The sequence below is a fragment of the Rhagoletis pomonella genome, unplaced genomic scaffold (genome assembly GCF_013731165.1).
Source record: "Rhagoletis pomonella isolate Grant_MI unplaced genomic scaffold, Rhpom_1.0 Rhpom_scaffold_00007, whole genome shotgun sequence".
NCBI lineage: Eukaryota > Metazoa > Arthropoda > Insecta > Diptera > Tephritidae > Rhagoletis > Rhagoletis pomonella.
In genome coordinates, this window is record NW_023458561.1 from 51,939,498 (window position 1) to 51,958,112 (window position 18,615).

General features: G+C 40.6%; 5 protein-coding genes across 7 annotated transcripts; 1 reads left to right on the forward strand and 4 right to left on the reverse strand.

Annotated features, from left to right (window-relative positions):
* Nucleotides 1–596: 596 nt before the first annotated feature.
* Nucleotides 597–1,741, reverse strand: LOC118743043 (60S ribosomal protein L18a). The gene is made up of 2 exons (XM_036475518.1): nucleotides 1,638–1,741; nucleotides 597–1,193 (listed from the first exon to the last, which is right to left on the reverse strand). The coding sequence occupies exons 1-2, from the start codon at nucleotides 1,653–1,655 to the stop codon at nucleotides 678–680; spliced, it is 534 nt and encodes a 177-aa protein (XP_036331411.1). The 5' UTR covers nucleotides 1,656–1,741; the 3' UTR covers nucleotides 597–677.
* A 240-nt stretch (nucleotides 1,742–1,981) lies between these two features.
* Nucleotides 1,982–3,183, forward strand: LOC118743045 (INO80 complex subunit B). Its single transcript, XM_036475519.1, has 2 exons — nucleotides 1,982–2,068; nucleotides 2,131–3,183. Exons 1-2 carry the CDS (start codon nucleotides 2,053–2,055, stop codon nucleotides 3,111–3,113), a joined length of 999 nt encoding a protein of 332 aa, XP_036331412.1. The 5' UTR covers nucleotides 1,982–2,052; the 3' UTR covers nucleotides 3,114–3,183.
* Nucleotides 3,184–3,198: 15 nt separating this feature from the next.
* LOC118743047 (intraflagellar transport protein 20 homolog) lies at nucleotides 3,199–3,940 on the reverse strand. 2 transcript variants are annotated; one of them, XM_036475523.1, is made up of 3 exons: nucleotides 3,810–3,827; nucleotides 3,405–3,708; nucleotides 3,199–3,327 (listed from the first exon to the last, which is right to left on the reverse strand). In XM_036475523.1, exons 2-3 carry the CDS (start codon nucleotides 3,681–3,683, stop codon nucleotides 3,211–3,213), a joined length of 396 nt encoding a protein of 131 aa, XP_036331416.1. In that variant the 5' UTR covers nucleotides 3,684–3,708; nucleotides 3,810–3,827; the 3' UTR covers nucleotides 3,199–3,210. The 2 variants fall into 2 exon arrangements, with proteins under 2 accessions (XP_036331416.1, XP_036331414.1); XM_036475521.1 differs by having other exon boundaries at nucleotides 3,405–3,940.
* Nucleotides 3,941–4,790: 850 nt separating this feature from the next.
* LOC118743046 (BTB/POZ domain-containing adapter for CUL3-mediated RhoA degradation protein 3) lies at nucleotides 4,791–7,034 on the reverse strand. Its single transcript, XM_036475520.1, has 2 exons — nucleotides 6,414–7,034; nucleotides 4,791–6,230 (listed from the first exon to the last, which is right to left on the reverse strand). Exons 1-2 carry the CDS (start codon nucleotides 6,577–6,579, stop codon nucleotides 5,509–5,511), a joined length of 888 nt encoding a protein of 295 aa, XP_036331413.1. The 5' UTR covers nucleotides 6,580–7,034; the 3' UTR covers nucleotides 4,791–5,508.
* A 7,956-nt stretch (nucleotides 7,035–14,990) lies between these two features.
* Nucleotides 14,991–18,609, reverse strand: LOC118743048 (probable protein phosphatase CG10417). Of its 2 annotated transcripts, none has more exons than XM_036475525.1 (8): nucleotides 18,413–18,609; nucleotides 18,004–18,295; nucleotides 16,785–17,946; nucleotides 16,650–16,718; nucleotides 16,532–16,582; nucleotides 16,140–16,453; nucleotides 15,877–16,074; nucleotides 14,991–15,809 (listed from the first exon to the last, which is right to left on the reverse strand). In XM_036475525.1, the coding sequence occupies exons 2-8, from the start codon at nucleotides 18,112–18,114 to the stop codon at nucleotides 15,312–15,314; spliced, it is 2,403 nt and encodes an 800-aa protein (XP_036331418.1). In that variant the 5' UTR covers nucleotides 18,115–18,295; nucleotides 18,413–18,609; the 3' UTR covers nucleotides 14,991–15,311. The 2 variants fall into 2 exon arrangements, with proteins under 2 accessions (XP_036331418.1, XP_036331417.1); XM_036475524.1 differs by having other exon boundaries at nucleotides 16,140–16,456.
* Nucleotides 18,610–18,615: the final 6 nt, after the last annotated feature.

Here is an 18,615-nt window from a genome sequence, read left to right on the forward strand (position 1 = left end):
TTTTTTGTTACGACTGTTAGTCCTTTATCGATTATCCATGGTACTTTGTGTCGTTTTCTCGGTCAATAAGTGAGTGTAAATAGTTTTTAGTCGCTCATCCTTTTACAACTATTTGTTGCTTATTTAACGAGAAATCGACATTCACAATACCCAGGAATAGCGACAATCGAGTAATAGTAGTTTATCTGCTGCTTGTCGATACTAGCAATAGGGGCGTTAATTTTTTATGTAATTATAGTTGTTGTAACCTTTTTAATCAAAACTTAACTCCCAAAAATTAAATTTAAAAAAATATTGTTTGGAATTGCTCGGAGTGGGTCATATAGCGTTTACAAAAAACTTAGAACCTTATTTTAACAAAATCGCGTTCTCATTTTAAAGTTTAATTCTGTTTTTGGCTTAGATGCATTTTAAGTTGACTATGAAAGAGTTAAAATGGTGATAACAATAAAAAACAATTTTAATCGTTAAAACCTTTTTCTAACTTCTCTATGACTACGGGCCTTCAATAGTCCAAAGTGAAAACAGGACCATAGCAACATGCTGGTTCATTGTTGGAATATGTAACACCATCTTACATTTAGTAAAACAAACACTTTATTGTACACAAGTCAGGATGGTAAAGACTTTTCTATTTATTTTAAATCAAAAAGTTAAAAAAATAACTATAAAGCATCTTACAAGAAGTAGGTTCTTGGTTTTCTGTATGAGAACAATTTCCTGTTGCCCTTGTGGTGTACTCTTTGCACCAATGGGAACTTGATTTTTGAATTGTGGAATTGTTTAACATGCACACGACGAGTGTTGCTGGCTTTGATGGAGTCAACCTTGATGATTTGAATAGAATGAGCACGAGCACGATGACGTGCACCCATATCGCGGTAACACGCCGTCACAGCACCGCCAACAGTCAGATCACGGTATTCACGGTACATATTGTGGGTACCGGAACGAGAATCATAACGCAACCAAATACCAAAATTCTTAATTTTAGTGGGGGAAGTTTCGTAGACCTGTTTCAGTGAGACAATTTCACCGGTGGTCTTCTTGAACTTCTTCAGTTGGCGCAAGAAATACCAGAAACGCGACTTGGCCACGATGTTATCCGGAGCAAAGATACGCATTTTGTAGAGTGGAGTTTGTGGCTCCTTCTCGGTTGGCAGCTTGCGGCCAATAACTTCGTATTCCTTCAACTGTAAAGAGAATCAAACAAAATACTCGCATTAGTTATGGAAATAAACAAACACAATCAATTAAATTGAGGTTAAACAAGACTTTCTGACAGCTGACTTCGGCATGCAAAGCAAAAGTGCACCAAGCGCCTTTCCTTATCATTACATTCAGAAAACAATACAACAACCCGTTGTCTTATGCTGACACCGCTAAAAAATTAGCATATTTTAGAGATCAAAATACAAAAAGTTCACGAAGTTTCGTGTCTTATAAGAACTAGCAGAATTGGCCACCCGCATAAGCACGTTGGAAGTCACCTTCACAAAACTGCATTTTTAAGCATTTGATTCTCACAAAAAGTTTACAATAATGTACAGCATGTTTAACTTTACTTCACCCAGTCTTATTTTAACAAATTTTTTAATTATTAAACGAATATTGGGCAAAATTTTGGGAAAAATTACCTGTCCCTTGGCTTTCATTTTAGCAGCGTTCAGAGAAAAGGAAGAGAAAACCGCCACCAACTTCAGGTCTGAAATTTAGAGTTGCAATCGTGGCGAGAAATTACAAGGTTGCATGTGTTCGCTAATTTTCCGTTCGCAAAATATGTTAGAATTTCTACATTTTTTTCAAAGCCCCTTTTTTACGATTGTATTTTTTAATTTTTCTGTTAAGTTTTTCCTAAAAAAAAATCGATAGAATAGAGCCTTAAATAGCGCATCTTACGCCAGTGCTACTAAAACTGTCGATTTGCCAACCGGTTTTGGACGAAAATGCACTCTGAGATCAAGGGCAACAGATGGCGCCTATGTAAGAATTTGTTTACATTCTTAAAACAGCTGTTTTACAATTATTTCTTGGAGTAGGACGTCTTTTACAATGGGAAAACGTGAAGGTATTTGTTTTAATTATAAAACTATATATCTGTACAATAATCTTTTCTATTTGACTATAAAGAGCATAAGCGAACGAAAAAACCAAGACATGTTGTCCACTCGCCGCACCCGACAAATACTACCACAGGGGCGGCTTCTCCAGCTGCGACACCTACTCCAGTACCTAAAGAAGATAGCGCTTATGATGCTGAAATAATCGATATAGTCGATGTTGTTGATCATGAGCAAGAAGTTTCCAGCACTCCAACTCCTACCACACCAGTCCTTACTCCACCTAAAGGTAGCAAAAGTAACTCCAGCGGCGGAAAAAAATCCACATCAAAACAACCTTCTACGCCCGCCGCAAGTAGTAATAGTTCACCAGCAGCGTCAGCAACACCAACCGCCAGCGGAAATTCAGCTAATAATAAAAAGTCAAAGAAACGACGCGATAGCAGCACATCCAGCGAGGAAGAACGTTGGTTAACTGCTATTGAATCAGGAAAATTGGAGGAAATAGATGACGAGCTAAAGAAAATGAAAGATCCCAAATTGATGACAGCGCGTCAACGAGCCATGTATGAGCGTAATACGGATAAAGAACCGTCGCCAGGTGGTGAATTGTTAATGTCACTACCAACTGGTTATCGTGAGAAAGAAAAACCACAAACGGCAGAGGATATACAAAAAGCGCAGCTCAAATCACAAAAGCGGAAACAACTTGCAGATGAAAAACGCGAGAAGGACAAGAAGAAGACAATGGATCGTTTGCTGAAAAAACAGGAAAGCAAGCAGCGCAATGCAACGCGTAACAAGTCGAGCAAAGTGTCACAGCCCGTGATCACATACCACAACACATTGGACGGTGCCTACATACAGCTGCCAACGGGTCATGAATTTCCGCTGGCAGCGCAAAAAGCGCGCTCGCCTCCCAAAGTGCAGATTTGTGGCATCACTGGTTGTGGCAAACCCAAAGTGTATAATTGCTCCAAAACAAATTTGCCGCTATGTAGCTTCGCTTGTTATCGCAAGAATGTGCAAAACATTAGACAAATAATGTGCTAATGCCGATGCAAATCATGGTTTAATTAAGAAACACTGTATTTTATATTTAGCAAATAACTTTGGTATTAATAATTGCATTAATAAATTTATGTAGTTTTTACTGATTCAACAAAAAATTATTTATAATTTCTTGCTGCTCAGATTCTATGCGTTGCAAGTATTGATATTCGTTACGAAGGCGTTCTAATTCCACGGTTTTCTCGTGAATTTTACTCTGAAATATGTGAATTTGATTTAATTAGTTTAAACTAAAAAAATCACTACGCAGACTGCTGCACCTGCTTCACTCACCTGGTATACCTGCTGCTCTGCCTGACGTTCTTTGGCGATTGTTTTGAGTAGATTTTGGGTGCCGATAGCTCTCAATTTCTCCTTTTCCACATCTTTAGCAAAATCACTAATGATTTTATGAAAATCATCTGCATATTTCTTAAAATCTTGTAATTTATTGGCATATTCCAAACACTCCTCGCGCAATTCGTTGGTTTCATTAGCAATAGCTGGATCTTGTACTCGCAGTCGATAGATGTCGTCAATGTAGAGGCCAGCTTTCTGCAGTTCTTCCGACATTTTATTTCGTTAATCAAATATTTTGCTACCGAAGATATGATGATAAAAAATATTTAATCAGCCCAAGGCATAATATAGCCGTACTATAAAGGTCAATTTACTTATGTTTGCTTCTTTAACAATTACCATGGCAACAAAACTATCGCATTTCCGGTTCATTATTTCTCACTTTACAGTGCTAGAGATGATAAGATAATTGTACGAGGATTCTTAATTTAATTGGAACGAAAGTGATAGCCACCAGAAAGTGCATAACCGTAACAACCCAACAAATTAAACACCCTACCCCCACCCCCTGTTGCTAAGTGTATTGTTTAATTAAAAGTTATTAGAGGAATGACGTCTTTATATTTCTGCTTTATTTGAAACACACAGAACTTACGAAGGTAGTATTTTATCGCATAGCATAACATTAATAAGTGAAGAAATATTTTTTTCGACTCGAGGCGATCCGCCAAATCGGCAACATCGTTTCTTGAATGCCATTTAGGAATATGATGTAGTCAAAAATTTCTAAACTGATGAATTTCCATTCCAACAGTATTCTCCAAAACCATCTATGCCAAACATACGATTGAAAAAATGGAAATAATTTAGTTTTTTTCAATTCTAACACCCAAATTTATAAAAAATTAGAAGAATTTTACGGCTTTATAAATCGAAAATTTGTATGAAAAGTCCACTTTATAGAACTCTTAAAATCTATTGTATTTTTTATGAATAAGGCCATAATTTTGTATATAAAAAATGATATAGTAAAAAGATTAAAATTCTTCCAAGTAATTATTGCTAAAATATTGCCTGTAGCAATAATAAAGCGCTAAGAAAACGACTAATTCAGGTAAAAAAAAAGCGTCTCGACCATGCGAGTTGCCTTTGACGGACCTATTGCAGCGACTGATAATAATAAATCGATGCGATGGTGAAATTAGCGGCAGTAAATTTGTTGCCGAGGGCGACACTTTTTCTTACTCCTGGCAACAAAAATTGCCTAGTGGGAATGTTAATAACTAGCTTGATATAACTTTAGCTTTTGGAAATTCAATTAATATTCACACTTTCCACAATACACACATCCCTTTAATCTTAAAATAAACATGTCTAACGTTTCGATTCGTCACATGCAGCATTTATTATATTGTTAAGTCTTCTATGAGAAAGTTTTTCAGTTTCCTTAACTCTTGTTTTCCTCCGTGGTAGTCTTTAATGCTTTTTGCTTATTATGCCTTTGAAATTTTGGTTTTTTAACACCCGAGTGCTTTCATATTTATTTGTTGACGTATTTTACAGTCCACATAATAGAGTATAAAAGTGCTTTACTATTAGAGCTTATTCTTTTTGCACACACAATTAAATAAATAAATCAAGTTGCAAACTAAGAACTGATTATAGAATGTTTGATTAAGCATTTAATACTATAGCGTGCACAATTGTTAGGCAGCATATCCAACATACAATATTTAAAAGTGTTTTTATATGATGAGAAAACTGATTGAAAAGTGAGTTATAAAAAAATATATTTACGTATACATACTATAAGCCAAACAAGATAAGCATATAGTGTTTGGTCACTTCAAGAATATGTATCTATGTATGTAATGCACTCACATTGAATGTGCATTTCTTTATTTTTTTTTGTTTGTTTTTGATCACCAGATTTTTTTCTTATCGAGAACATTTCCTTTACCCTTGTAATAGCGTTAGGATATATAAAAATATCCTTACAACAATATTTTTCTTTGGCGATTCATACACTACCGCCGCTAACATCTCTCCAAAGCTAGGGAAGCGCTGCTCGTTGTCATCCCACATATTGCTTCATAAATCATGTAGGATTGTTACGTTTGTTCGAACGTAAGCGCGCCAAGCTGGTGCGTTCCTCTTCCTCATCGCTGGTGTACTGCTGCATGCCGGGTGCAGCAACGGCACCACGCACCGACGATGTAGCTTGTAATAACTCCTGATCAGGAGCATTGCGATTTTCATACAAAAGTACTTGCAGTGTCTCCTCATATATGCGCGCCTCTGGAAATTCCACTTTTGTGTGTTTGCGATCTGTGGCGTACACGATAGAGGTGCAGCACACTTCTGCTACTTTTTTGCCATGACCGTAAAATGACCAGCAACATATTTCACTAGGTCCAATAACATCCTTGATGAAAAGTATTCGTTCATTGAAACGTAAAGATAATTTGTCAAAAAGCTCGATATTCTTAAGCAAATTATCATCTGATGTGCTAGTGTATGAATACTTGTTGTTTTGTCGTTGAACCACCAATATTACAGCAGGTTTCGACGACGAACTTATTAGTAGCTGTTCTTCTTTTTGAGATGTAATCAACGGTATGCGGCATATGGGTTTTGGTTCTTGATGTGCTAACAGTGCTCGCTCGCATGACATGGCCAATTCGGTGATACAATAATATTTAGCTTCTGCAAGCAATTCTGCTATTTCCTTGTGAGATTCTGGCAGTGGAACGGTTCCATCACGCAAGTAGTTCAGTATTGTACCGAAATGATTGCCGCATCGATCGATTAGAATCCAGCCTGTAATTTATAAATATTCAACATTTTATTAAAGATAACAATTATGCAAAGTATTCCTATTAAACAGGGCGTGACTAATCAGTTTAAGCATAAAAAAAACAAAGCGACACGATGCATCATCACTTATGCTTTAGGCTTTAACATTTTTTCTCTCCGAATTACTAGCTACTTTTTTGAACTTACCCTCTGAATCAGTGAGCACTTCCATGCGGCCGCTGAACATAGCACTTAGCATAGTATCGTGTTTCGTCAGCGTTCCGATTGTAGTGTAATACAATCTCCCACCTACATTCAATTTCACATACTGTGATGAGTGTCCTTTGAGAAGAGTTTTCTGATCGCCAGACATTTTACTTGTAGCCACTAGTCCAGGTCCAGGAATCAAATGCACTTTGCCAACAGCACCACTACCACTTGGGACTAGACTAACGCCACTGGAGCCTTTGCAAACGCTATCTTTGGCGTTGCAGTTGCTCGACGTTACGATTGCTACGGAATCAATTTTGACGATTGTGTAAACCAGAGAGATAGGCGTAAATAGATATCAGCGCCCTTGTATGCCGTCCACACTTCTCCCTGGAACCTAGATGGGCGTAGAGTTTAAAATGTAGGATTTTTTAATTTTACAGCACTTCAAACTACACTCTTCCTCAGTCCTAACAAGCGGGACGTTTTATTGACCCCTAGGAAAGTCAATCCAACCTATTATCCTCGTTAGAATATGGAAATTAAAACAATTATCTACGAGGTGCAGAAAACATCAGAAATGCACCAAGTTGATAAATTTTTGTGTAAAGAGTTACCAGATGTCTGAGAATAACTACTCGGGATTTCGCCCAAATGTTTGGGGTAATTCCGGAGGAAGTTAAAGACCGGGTTATAATGGAAGTAACGGAACGGGATGAGCTGTGACAATGAATGCAAATGGTTATAGTGCACGTAATCGCAACCTACAAAGGAAGCATATACAATCAATGGCGCGTATTCATAGTGCAGCTACCACAGTATATACAATAATACCCCTTTTTGAGTACTCCTCGGGGGTAAAATCTGATCAGGGTTGATAATGAGAAGGAGCATGAATTTTGCCGATTCAGAGTTGCATACAAATTTACTGTGGTATGAAAGGGAGCAACAATCGTACTATGTCAGCGTGGCACAGGTAATTTTGTAAACACTTTTCTTATAATTATAAGAGATAATTGCTATTTATTTTGCAATATTCCGATATCCAGTGTGTAGCCAGAGGCAGTGGCATGAGAGCCTCACTAAAATCTACTCATCATGTTGGAGCAGCTCCGGGTAAAAGACCATTGAATGTGCTGGCTGAACTTATGACCACCTTAACCTTCGGGAGTCTCCAAGCAAATGCGTGTCCTGAGTTTATACGGTAGCCATTCATAGCAATTACTATTGTATGTGTGTATAATTCATATTGGTGACATTCTATAAGCCCAAAATACAGTAACGCAGTGGCAGCGGCAGCGGCAGTTTTTCGAAATCAGCTGTTTTTTAGAAAGTGTGGTGTCCAATGAAGCGACTCACAATACAGCAGTGGCAGCTAGCAGTACTGCTCAGTTTAGCCCAAATTCTAAATTCACTGCCACTGCCTTCATCGCAGCAAACTTCGCATGCTGAATTTGACATAAATGAAACGCAGCCAACATCTGTTGATGTCACTGAAGCCTAAAAGGCAACAACAAAAATGTAAACAAACAAAAGGGAATGTCAAAAAAAGCAGTCACTGACAACGGAGTATTGTGTTTGCTGCGGCATTGACTGCCAATATTAGCAGTAACAGCTGATTTTAAAAACTGTCACTGCCACTGCCACTGCGCTATTGTGTTTTGGCCTATACTTTGATCCTGAGTATTTTTGAGGAGCTCCGGGTAATGGTCGCTCAAACTTGGGTGCGCTTAATGAGCTCTCTGGGCAGATGCGCTAGCAGGCTTTGGAGTCTCCATAACTGTACAAACCTTTTTTTTTGTATTGGAATAAAGACTTAAATATATTCGGAAATTTAGAATTTTCTTTGATAAATTCATGTTTTTATAAAAATATATTCTTACAATGGATATTTTATTGATTTTAAACTTACATTTATGAAAACTCCATTCAGTGCTATAATTACGATTTGAGTTTCCAGTTTAAAGAAATACAAGCAATAATTATGTACTTTACTATTGATATTATTCCTAATTAAGCAATGATATTATATTTACCCTACATTTTGTTCATAAATAACACAACTATATATATTTTATCCTCGAAAAGAACTTTTTCTAATAATGAGGCGAAATTCACCACAGTAAGTGTTGCCGTGCGCGCAAAACGAAAACGCTGCACACAACCCAAAAGTACTCCTCGGGGACCAATTGGTGAAAAACTGCGAAAAGGTTTATTACTGTATATACTGTGGCAGCTACTTATTCGAAAATAATAAAGTTGCAACTTAAATGTAAGTAGCAACTTCAGAGCGAAATACACCACACGAGCGGCTTGTCAAACATAATTCAAACCCATGATTCAATAATTAAAAGTTAGACAATTATTGACAGCCGCGGTTTGACAGTCCCTTACAAAAGGTTGCATTTACGAAGGAAAGAGAAGGGGGAAGAATGAAATCCCTTGAAGTAGGAAAGTACGAAATATATACACTTACAGGTCTATTCTGCACGTTACCGAAGATTTTGTAACCGGAAAATTGTATTACCAAAAAATGTTACCAGTTCTTGTCACCGCGATTCTAGGTACGTTGGTAATGCAGTTAAAATATTCAGCAATTCAGCTATGAAGAATTGTGCAAATCCTGGCATTGCATATTTCACGGGGCAATAATTTGTTACCAGCTTATGAGATTTTTCGTGAAATCTACGAAAAGGCGATCACTGATTCCAAATTGATACGAACGTGTATATTCAAACTATACTTCTAGTCTGTAAGATTGTAAATCATAGACTGAATAAAGATGAAATATAATATACGCCACGTTTGTGACTATTAGGATTCTGTGATAGCATTTTCGCAGATTTCACGAAAAATCGGACTACGATGGATTCTGTGATAGCCCTGATTGTACAAAAACGTATTTTTCTATTTCACATGAAAGCTACACTTTTTCAAGCTAATTTGCAAAGAAGCAACACGGTGCCACTGCTAAGGGAGCGGTGCGAGAGAGACAACTGTCAGTTTATCTAACCTTAATTATTGAATCATGGGATCATATGATCGTCTGCCCTAAAGGTGTTCTTACACGATATGTATTTGCAACTGTAAAGGTGACTTTTTCAATACGCATGTAATTTCTATTGCTCATCTTATCTAATTTGCCTCTACACGATATGTTGGCATTTACTTATGTAAAAAGTGGCATCTAGTACACATGCAAATATATATCATGGGCGCGTTCAGAAATGCATCAAGCCAAATGTCAAATATGCGCAACCACGGTTAAAAGCCAAATTGAAACTTAGTTGCGCAAATAAGACATGTCCATAAATTATAATTTAGTTATAAAAGACTCTGATGCTTTGGCTTGATGCATTTCTGAACGCACCCCGTGTAAGAAGACCTTAAGCGAAAAGGGTTAAAAAGCCGTAGGAAACGCTTAGGAAAAGGGTAGGAAAGCTGTGTTAAACGACTGATGTATCACGTAATTTTCTTTCATTTTGTTTTCGATATGTGAACGGATGTTACGATTCAATCAATTCAAAAGTTGGCTTTAGTAGATTTCTCTTTAATTTGGCTGCTGCTATTCAACACTTTTATTGAGCTTAAGGACGTTTTGAATAAAAAACTATTGTGGAAAAACCACTATAGTTTACAAATAGAAGTTAAAGCTGCTATTTCGGATATCACATCTCCTGACTTCTTCACCGCGATTACTAGGATATGGTGTTTGATAGCGTTGGGCACTATCGATACTAAACATTCCCACGGCAGCCGGTTCTACGTACCGGAATGACTCGGGTTTTAACCGACCACGGGCTGTTGTTTCGGCGATCTAACCCCGTTTAGGTCGGCGAAGTATCTCAGAAGTTGTTCGTCCAAAGGGCTACAATCACTACGTATTCTTCTACTCAAGGCTGGCATCGAGTCAAACCCAGGGCCAGAAATCTACACCTGCTGTGTATGCCGGAGACGACTACACCACAACTCCACCTCAGTCAAGTGTAATGCCTGCGAGGGGTGGAGTCAACTTAGAGTTTGCTCAGGACTACGGACACATCGACAGTGGACCACGTGGCCCCCCTTTTGCTCAAACAGAGAAGCCTCCACGGCTAACCTCAGTCCACCAGAGCAGACTCACACAGTCACCACAACACAACAACATAATAATACCACAGACCATGATAAAAACATTACAAGGTAAATTCATTCTCTCAATTCGTCGGCCATGATTTTTTTATGACGTTTGCCAACATTTTAAAATCATATAAAATTGAAAATAAAAAAATTAAATTGTTCACAATTGTTGTTGTTTAAGATTGAAAATGAGAATGTGTGTGTGAGTTTGAGTTTTGATTATAAAATTATATTGTTGGTAAACGTAAGACTACCTCTCAATGGTTTTACCTTGTTATGTTTTTATCATGCCACAGACCATACCATAGCCACGACAGACCACATAACACACACAACCGCACCACCACCCACACGCCGCCGCCAACAACTCCTGGTTTCCCCTACAGTCTGCACGGTATGTCAGACCAGGATATTCCGTAATGTGACATCAGTCAAGTGAAAACACCTGCCTTGGCTGGTGCCACTTTAGGGCATGCTCAGGTCTGCGTACCACGCGAGATTGGACTGGGAACTTCGAGGGCCCGTGTTGCGCTGCTCGGTCGCAGACCTCAACTGCGACGCCTCCCGCCACCACCACAGGGCGACAACCATCACAGCAGCGCACACAGCCAACGGCGGTAAGAACACACACATCCCTTACACCCCACATCACGACATCTCCCGAACCACATGAAGCTCCTTCAATTTAATTGCAACGGGCTGCAGAGCAAGATTGAGGAGATAACCGTCTTCATGTGTCGGCATGGTATATTGATAGCTGCGGTCCAAGAGACGAAGTTGCACAGCAATTCAAATTTGTTGAATTGCGCCGGGTACAACGTGCACCGTCGAGATCGCGAGCGAGATAATGGTGGTGGCTTAGCGTTCATCACGCACCACACCGTGCAGTATCGTCTTATCGAAGCAGACATCGACCGCAGGGATACCACCCTAGAATGTCAGGGCATTGCTATCCGGTCAGGCGATGTTGATCTCGAAATATTTAACATATATATACATACCCCCTGTCACCTGCTTCCCGGCAGGATATCACCCTGATATAAGTCCGCTCCTCAGAGGTGAAAACCGTATGGTAGTAGGTGACTTTAATGTGCACCACGATCTTTGGCACTCAAGCCTGTCAAACGATCGTAGGGGTATAAACTTGGCTGAGCAGATAGACGATTCGACATTCTGCACAATGAACGATGACGCACCCACCAGGATTATGGGTAACTGCAGTAGCTCGCCAGACATCACCATAGTCAGCGCTGGTCTGATAAACAGCATAACATGGCGACCTACGCTGACTTTAGCATCACACCACCTACCCATAGCCATCTCGATAGATAAACCAACCGACTTTGCCTCCGCCAAACACCGGACCTATATCAACTTTTCTAAAGCTGATTAGAAAGGTTACGCGGAGTTTACTGAAAGCACCTTCACAGCGCTCCCCACACCAACCGACGTCCATCTCGGTGAACGTAAGTTCCGCAGGGCTGTCACTGCTATCGCAGCTCGCTTCATACCGGCAGGATGTACAACGGACCCACGTCCAAACTTCCCTGCCGAAGCGGCTGTTCTAGCCGATGAGCGTGATAGCCTTCGTCAGGCCGATCCCGGAGATCCCTGTATCAGGGATCTCAACGCGGAGATTCGGCAACTAGTAAACGTACATAAGCGGAAGAAGTGGGAGGAGCATCTGAAGACCTGTAACTTCACCTCTGGTGTGAGCAAGCTTTGGTTAACCGTGAGGTCGCTGTCCAATCCGACGAAGCACGACGACAGAGTCGAAATTTCCTTCGGCGACCATGCTTCGTCGGACCCGGAGCGATGCGCGAGCTATTTTGTCCTCCGGTGGACAAAGCCAAGCGTCGAGTGACCAAAAGGCTGCACAAAGTGCCAACAACCTGTGCCCCCCTTGCTTTCACTTGCGGTGAAGTTCAGGTGGCCATAGGGAAGGCGAAAGCCTCCAAAGCCATGGGTCCCGAGTGAATATGCATGCTGATGCTGAAAAATTTAGGTCCTGCGGGGGTAGTGTACCTAACGGAGGTCCTCAACTTGTCTATGGCCACTCTCATCATCCCAGACATCTGGAAGGTGGGGAGAGTGGTCCCAGTGCTCAAACCGGGGAAACCTGCCAAAAAAGGAGATTCTTATCGTCCGATAACACTCCTTTCCCCGGTAGCGAAGACACTCGAGGCCTTGCTACTCCCGTACTTCACAAACCCCAGCGAAGCATCAGCATGGTTTCCGTAAAGTGCACAGTACAACAACAGCACTTAACGCCATAAACACTCAGATAACTCGTGGCCTTAACCGAAACCGTCCCTGTGAGAGAACGATTCTAGTAGCGTTGGACTTGTCAAAGGCGTTTGACACCGTCTGCCATTCCACGCTACTAGAAGATATAGAGGCCTCCTCTCTCCCACAGAGGCTCAAACGGTGGTCGGCAAATTATCTGAGTGGTCGACACTCGTCGGTAATGTTTAGAGACAAAACGAGTAAACAGAGGAAAATAAAACAGGGGGTTCCACAGGGTGGTGTCCTTTCCCCGATACTGTTTAACTTTTACATTTCAAAGCTCCCTCAACCACCAGAGGGAGTCTCGATTGTCTCTTATGCCGACGATTGCTCGATCATGGCGACTGGGAATGGGATTGATGACCTGTGTTCGAAAGTAAACTGGTATCTCTCCGAACTTTTTCGCTTCTTCACTGCAAAGTGTCTAGCCCTCTCCCCTACGAAATCCTCTGCGACCCTGTTCACAACCTGGACGAAGGAGGTCAGGCTATCGCTGGGAATTCACGTCGATGAAACACCAATTCCGACGGTGAATAACCCCAAAATACTAGGAGTAACATTCGACAGCCTGCTCTCCTTCTCTGCGCACGCAACCGTTACTGTCAATAAAGTACAGAGCCGCAACAAGGTCCTCAAGTCGCTAGCCGGCAGTACTTGGGGCAAAGACAAAGAAACGTTGCTGGCAACATACAAGGCAATAGGCCGGCCGGTTTTGAACTACGCAGCGCCAGTGTGGTCGCTGGGGACTGGTAGGACGCAGTGGACGAAGCTACAGACTGCACAGAACACCGCACTTAGGACAGCGACAGGATGCCTTCTGATATCGCCCGAACACCATCTTCACGGCGAGGCGCAAATGCTCCCCGTAAAGGAGCACAACATAATGCTCTGCAAGCAGTTCCTGATCGGGAGCCACAGAAGTGGCCACCCAAACAGACAGCTGCTTGCAGAGGAGCCCTCGCCTAGGCACGTCAGGAGGCATCTATATGAACTGACGGACGAAGTCCAGAGGTTCATCAAGCAACCTCTGGACCCGACAGCTTACCGACTGGGCCTGAACGGCATTCACAGGGAGTCAGTCTCGAGTTATGCAGACTCTAGACCTGTGAATGCCGTTCTAGGCATACCGCCCCCGGACACAGAAGTGACGGAGCTTCATCTGTCTCGGGAGACAAGAACGGCACTAGCACAACTTCGCTCCGGCTACTGCAGCAGGTTAAACTCCTACCTGAGTAGATTGAATGAGGATGTGCCAAATGAGTGTCCGGCATGCGGAGAGACCCCACATGACTCGAAACATCTCTTCGCATGCCCGGAAAACCCGACAACCCTAACGGCCTTGTCCTTGTGGACCAACCCCACAGACTGCACGCTTCCTGGGGCTGCCGTTAGTGGAACTTGACGACAACGACTGAGACACCAACCGTCCTGGGCGGGGTTGTTGTAGCCGCTACAACAACAATAACATCGATACTAAAAGTACTCAGAACTCGATTCTCAAAAGGATCGACAGTACCTAATTTTTAAAAGTATCGATACTAAGTACTCCAAAGTAGCATTCAATTGATTAAAAAAAGGACTTGAATCTCACAAGTACTCGATACTCCCAACACTAGTTGTTGACATTTAATGAGTGAGTCAATTAAATTTTTGACAGATGTTTCTTTTTTTTATATACCTACATATGCCGTAAATTTAAATGGGTTCACAAAAACACCAATTTTTTATAACTGTTGGGTACTTACTTTATTTAAATACTAGATATTTTATTTCATTTTACTTATTATTTCATTGCGTATTACGTGTATGTTGAATTTGTAAATTAATTAAAATTATGCCTTCTTGTATATGTAGTATGTACGTACTTGTTATCTATAATTTGCTTTACAAAATATATATTTAATGAAAACCAAATTTACTGCAAAGCCCTCGTTCTATCCGCATTCTCATTTTGCTTACGGATATGCAACAAGAAAGTGATTGAACGATTGGCTGGCCTGTTTATTGGCTATTTCGTCGATATAATCATAGTGCAATGGCATTGAAATAAAGTACCAAATTTAAAAGTTTGCTGTGTCCCAAACTAAGTTCCTAGCTCTATGAGCTGATAGAAATTTCACTACGGATTGGTTATATGACCATTTTTTGTATGACGTTATACAGTACTTCGTTTTGTGGATAGAAAACTACCGGAGGTTTTATGTTATTGGTTTGGGTCAAATTTTCGTACAAAAGGCATTACACTCATTCACTGTGAACTTGGTATTAATTCTTGTTTGAATCGTTTTAAAATCTTAATATTAGCCATTGTGAAAAATAAAAACTCTCTTGTAGACGAGGTTATGTGATTTTCTTAAAAATAAAACATATACTCCTTTTTTATATTAATAATTGGAGCTAACCGAAATTTGGAATCCACAAACCCAAATTTTTACCGCTTTTTGTTATTAACAAATTTCATATGTGTATGCTCAAACGCAAGACTGAAATTTACGTCGAGGACACCGCAATATTGTCAGCATCCACTTCTTCATTGTTGCTTGCAGCGGTGTTGCTATCGCAACCCTTTTGCCCTGTAATGCTTGCAACTGCTGCCGCAGCCTCTGATGTGCTGCTACTGGCTGCATCGGTATTACTGTTCCTAGATGTGGATGTTTCAACTGGAGCTTGGCTTTTTGTATTGGTTGTTGAGGAAGTTTCCTCGTCAGTCTTCAAGCGTTTGGTTTTGTTGGCATTTTCGGCTTCGTTGGAGTTTTCATCGGATGTGGGAGAAGCCGCACGTTTAAGACATTGTTGTTCCTTTTGTTGAGCACTACCACCGGTGGGAGAGGTTTTAGCGACAACATCCTTGATAAGCACTATCTCTTCGGGATTAATTTTAGTTGGCATGTCCAAAATTTTAGATTCAAAACGTACAATGACTGCTGTCATATTGTCACAGCCCGTGCCATCACCAATGGTATTAGGGGCCAAACAAGTATCAAAAAGCTAAAGGATTAAAAAGCATACCTTCAATTGCAACATTTCTGCAAGGATTTGCTAAATCTTTAATTACCTCCTCACATATCTGAGAAATCTTTTTAGTATCGTCCTTCAAACGTTGGCGTATAAAATCAACCACTTCCTCACTAGAGAGGTAGTTCCAAATGCCATCACAAGCCAACACCATGAACTCGTCCTCTGGTGTTATAATAAGTTTTCGCACATCTGGCAAAGCCGATATCATTTGTTCTTCAGCGGGAAGTTCCAAATTCTTCATAAAAATAAAAAAAAACAATACTGAAAGAAAACTCTAACTGCAATGCTATTTTAAATTACCATTTTGTAGGCGTGGTCCCCAATGGCTCGCGAAAGATTCAAGCCACCATTAACACGTCCATCTAAAGTAACACGACCCCCCGCTTTAACGATACGAGCTGATTCTTCTTCATCTTCAGGCTTGTGATCCAAACTCATGTCAATTGCCTTGCCATTGCGGCAAACTACACAACGGGAATCACCCGCATTTGCTACAAATAGATCACGGCCGTTCAATAGTGCAACCACAGCAGTGCAGCCACTATCTTTGCCAGGTTCCTCAATCATATCTGCACAGAACTGCTCATTGGCAAGGGCGCTTTCCTCATCTTCTTCTGCTAAATAGGCACGCACATTAAGGAAATTTAATATATGTATGTATATATATATGCTTATCTTTTAGCCTAACATACCTTCTTCTTCTTCGATTTCTTCATCTGATGAATATACACTCGAGTTCTCAGCTATAAAGGGAAATTAAAATATGCATATTAACGATTCTTAAACCATAAATATATATTTGTTGTCTACCTTCTTCTATTTCTTCGTCTTCTGAAGAGTAAGGCAAGCCATGTCTAGGATCACCTTCTTCTGCAATTTCTGTTAAATTATAATTCATGTATTAAAATTGTGATACCTTAGTCAAATCAAATTTATGTTAGCTACCTTCATAGTCAGCATCATCATCAGTAGATTCATCTTCCCCACTAATATCAGTTTTCTTCAACTTTTTGGATTCCTTGCTGGTGGATGTAATTGTAGTGCTGCCGGCTGCTTGTTTGTTTCCTGCAGATGACGAAGTACTACCGATGGTACCATTTTGTATTCGCTTGGCAGCATCATTTGAACCGGAAACCGTAGTGTCCATATCAGCAACAGGAGAATTTTGCTTTTTTATTGATTTTTTTTCCGACGACGATACACTGCCATTTTGCTCAACCTCTTTAGTGTGAGAAGAGTCAGGACAAACGTCAATATTGGCTGCCGACGATGATGCCGTAGCAGTACCCGCAGAGGCTATCGAACCGTTTGCTGAAACTTTCTCAATCTCGCCTTCAGTTTTGTTAACTTCTATTTCAGTAACCGTATTATTATTACTGGGTTTGCTTGCACTAGAACTGCTGCTGCTAACTGTAGAGTCTTCTTCCGGTTCATCGGTATCCATTTTTGCTACATTGCCACTGCATGAAGAACTCGGACCTGACTCTGAATTGATGGAAACAAGCTTCGAAGAAGCAGATCCACAAGGTTTATGTGAAGAACTCGAACCAGCTTCATCAGATAAAACTGCGGCAGCTGCGGCGGCAGAAGTAGAAGAACCCTGCGGCTTAGATTCTGGATCTAAAACTGCTTTATTTGTGGCATCGGCTATTACGAATGCTGCGCGCCTGCCGCGTAAAAACGGTGATAGCGGTTTTGCTCCACATACCCCATCTTTTACCCTTTTCAGAGAGGGCATGGATGGTCCACCTTTATATTTTTCCAATACTTCATCTAATGGTAAGTGACTTTCCTCGTGTAATTCAGCCAAGTCTTCAAAATCTTCATCATCTTCATGTGCATCACTATCATCTCCGTCAAAGCCCATTTCTCCGGCAAGCACTTTTAATATCTCCACTACCTGCGGCTCTAATAGTGTTTTGTCAAAGCCCAAAAAAGCCTCCTTTAAAGCCTTTTCAAATTCGCCTTCTTTGTAAGATTTTAAATCTTTGAGAAATTGCGGTAGCTTATCTGCACAATATGTGGCCACTTCCGCCCCTCCATGTCCATCGTAAACAGCAAAGAATGAGGTAATTTTATCGAAATTTAAAATGGAATTATGAGCATCCTATAACAACAAATAGCATATTTATTTAATTTTCTAGCAGTTTTTATTGTCGCTTACCTCTTGATTATTGCGCCAACCTTGCATCGAGCTAGCTCCCACTGTCAATATATCATTTGACTCGTCCGAAGACACCTTGTCTGTTTTCGGTTCGGATAGGTAGGCACCCATATTGCAACACTTAAGGCGTCAAAACAGTTTAACGATAAAAAAGTCTCAACACGTTTCCAAAATGAAAATAATTTCCGTCTGCGAAAAATCAATGCTGCAACGCCGGTTTGAAAGGAAGCTGTCGGTGTATATGCTACCACCGCCGGTGTTCAAGATAAAAGCGGGAACAAAACTGGCGCAACTACGGATAGCACGTGGAAAAAGCCGAAATTGAAAATACGAAAATTATAAATTTCGGTTTGTAAACCAAAATTAAAGACGCGCTTTTTAGCAAATTACCACTAGGTTTTGCCCCTACCTAAAATAATTGATTTTATTTTTCGCCTTTACTTCGCCCAACTCTTGGTTTTTTGCTTTCCTCTCCTTTGGCTTTAGACAGCTTTCCTCGTTGTGTGTATCCAACGCCTTCTTATGGCAACAACGCTTGCAATTCCGTCCCCTTGTGATGCTTCTGCAGCTGTTCTTCTTCTTCTTTTTTTATTGCTTCGGCGTTTTTTCACC

What these genes read in the sequence shown, in the direction of transcription:
- LOC118743046 (XM_036475520.1), bottom strand. Translation starts at nt 6,579, where the DNA reads ATGTCTGGCGATCAGAAAACTCTTCTCAAAGGACACTCATCACAGTAT. An exon ending in AGTGCTCACTGATTCAGAGG is followed by an intron (nt 6,231 to 6,413) that starts GTAAGTTCAAAA and finishes TATAAATTACAG; the next exon opens with GCTGGATTCTAATCGATCGA.
- LOC118743048 (XM_036475524.1), bottom strand. Translation starts at nt 18,114, where the DNA reads ATGGGTGCCTACCTATCCGAACCGAAAACAGACAAGGTGTCTTCGGAC. An exon ending in AGAAATCGAAGAAGAAGAAG is followed by an intron (nt 16,457 to 16,531) that starts GTATGTTAGGCT and finishes GTGCCTATTTAG; the next exon opens with CAGAAGAAGATGAGGAAAGC. An exon ending in GGGACCACGCCTACAAAATG is followed by an intron (nt 16,075 to 16,139) that starts GTAATTTAAAAT and finishes ATTTTTATGAAG; the next exon opens with AATTTGGAACTTCCCGCTGA.
- LOC118743047 (XM_036475521.1), bottom strand. Translation starts at nt 3,683, where the DNA reads ATGTCGGAAGAACTGCAGAAAGCTGGCCTCTACATTGACGACATCTAT. An exon ending in CAGAGCAGCAGGTATACCAG is followed by an intron (nt 3,328 to 3,404) that starts GTGAGTGAAGCA and finishes CACATATTTCAG; the next exon opens with AGTAAAATTCACGAGAAAAC.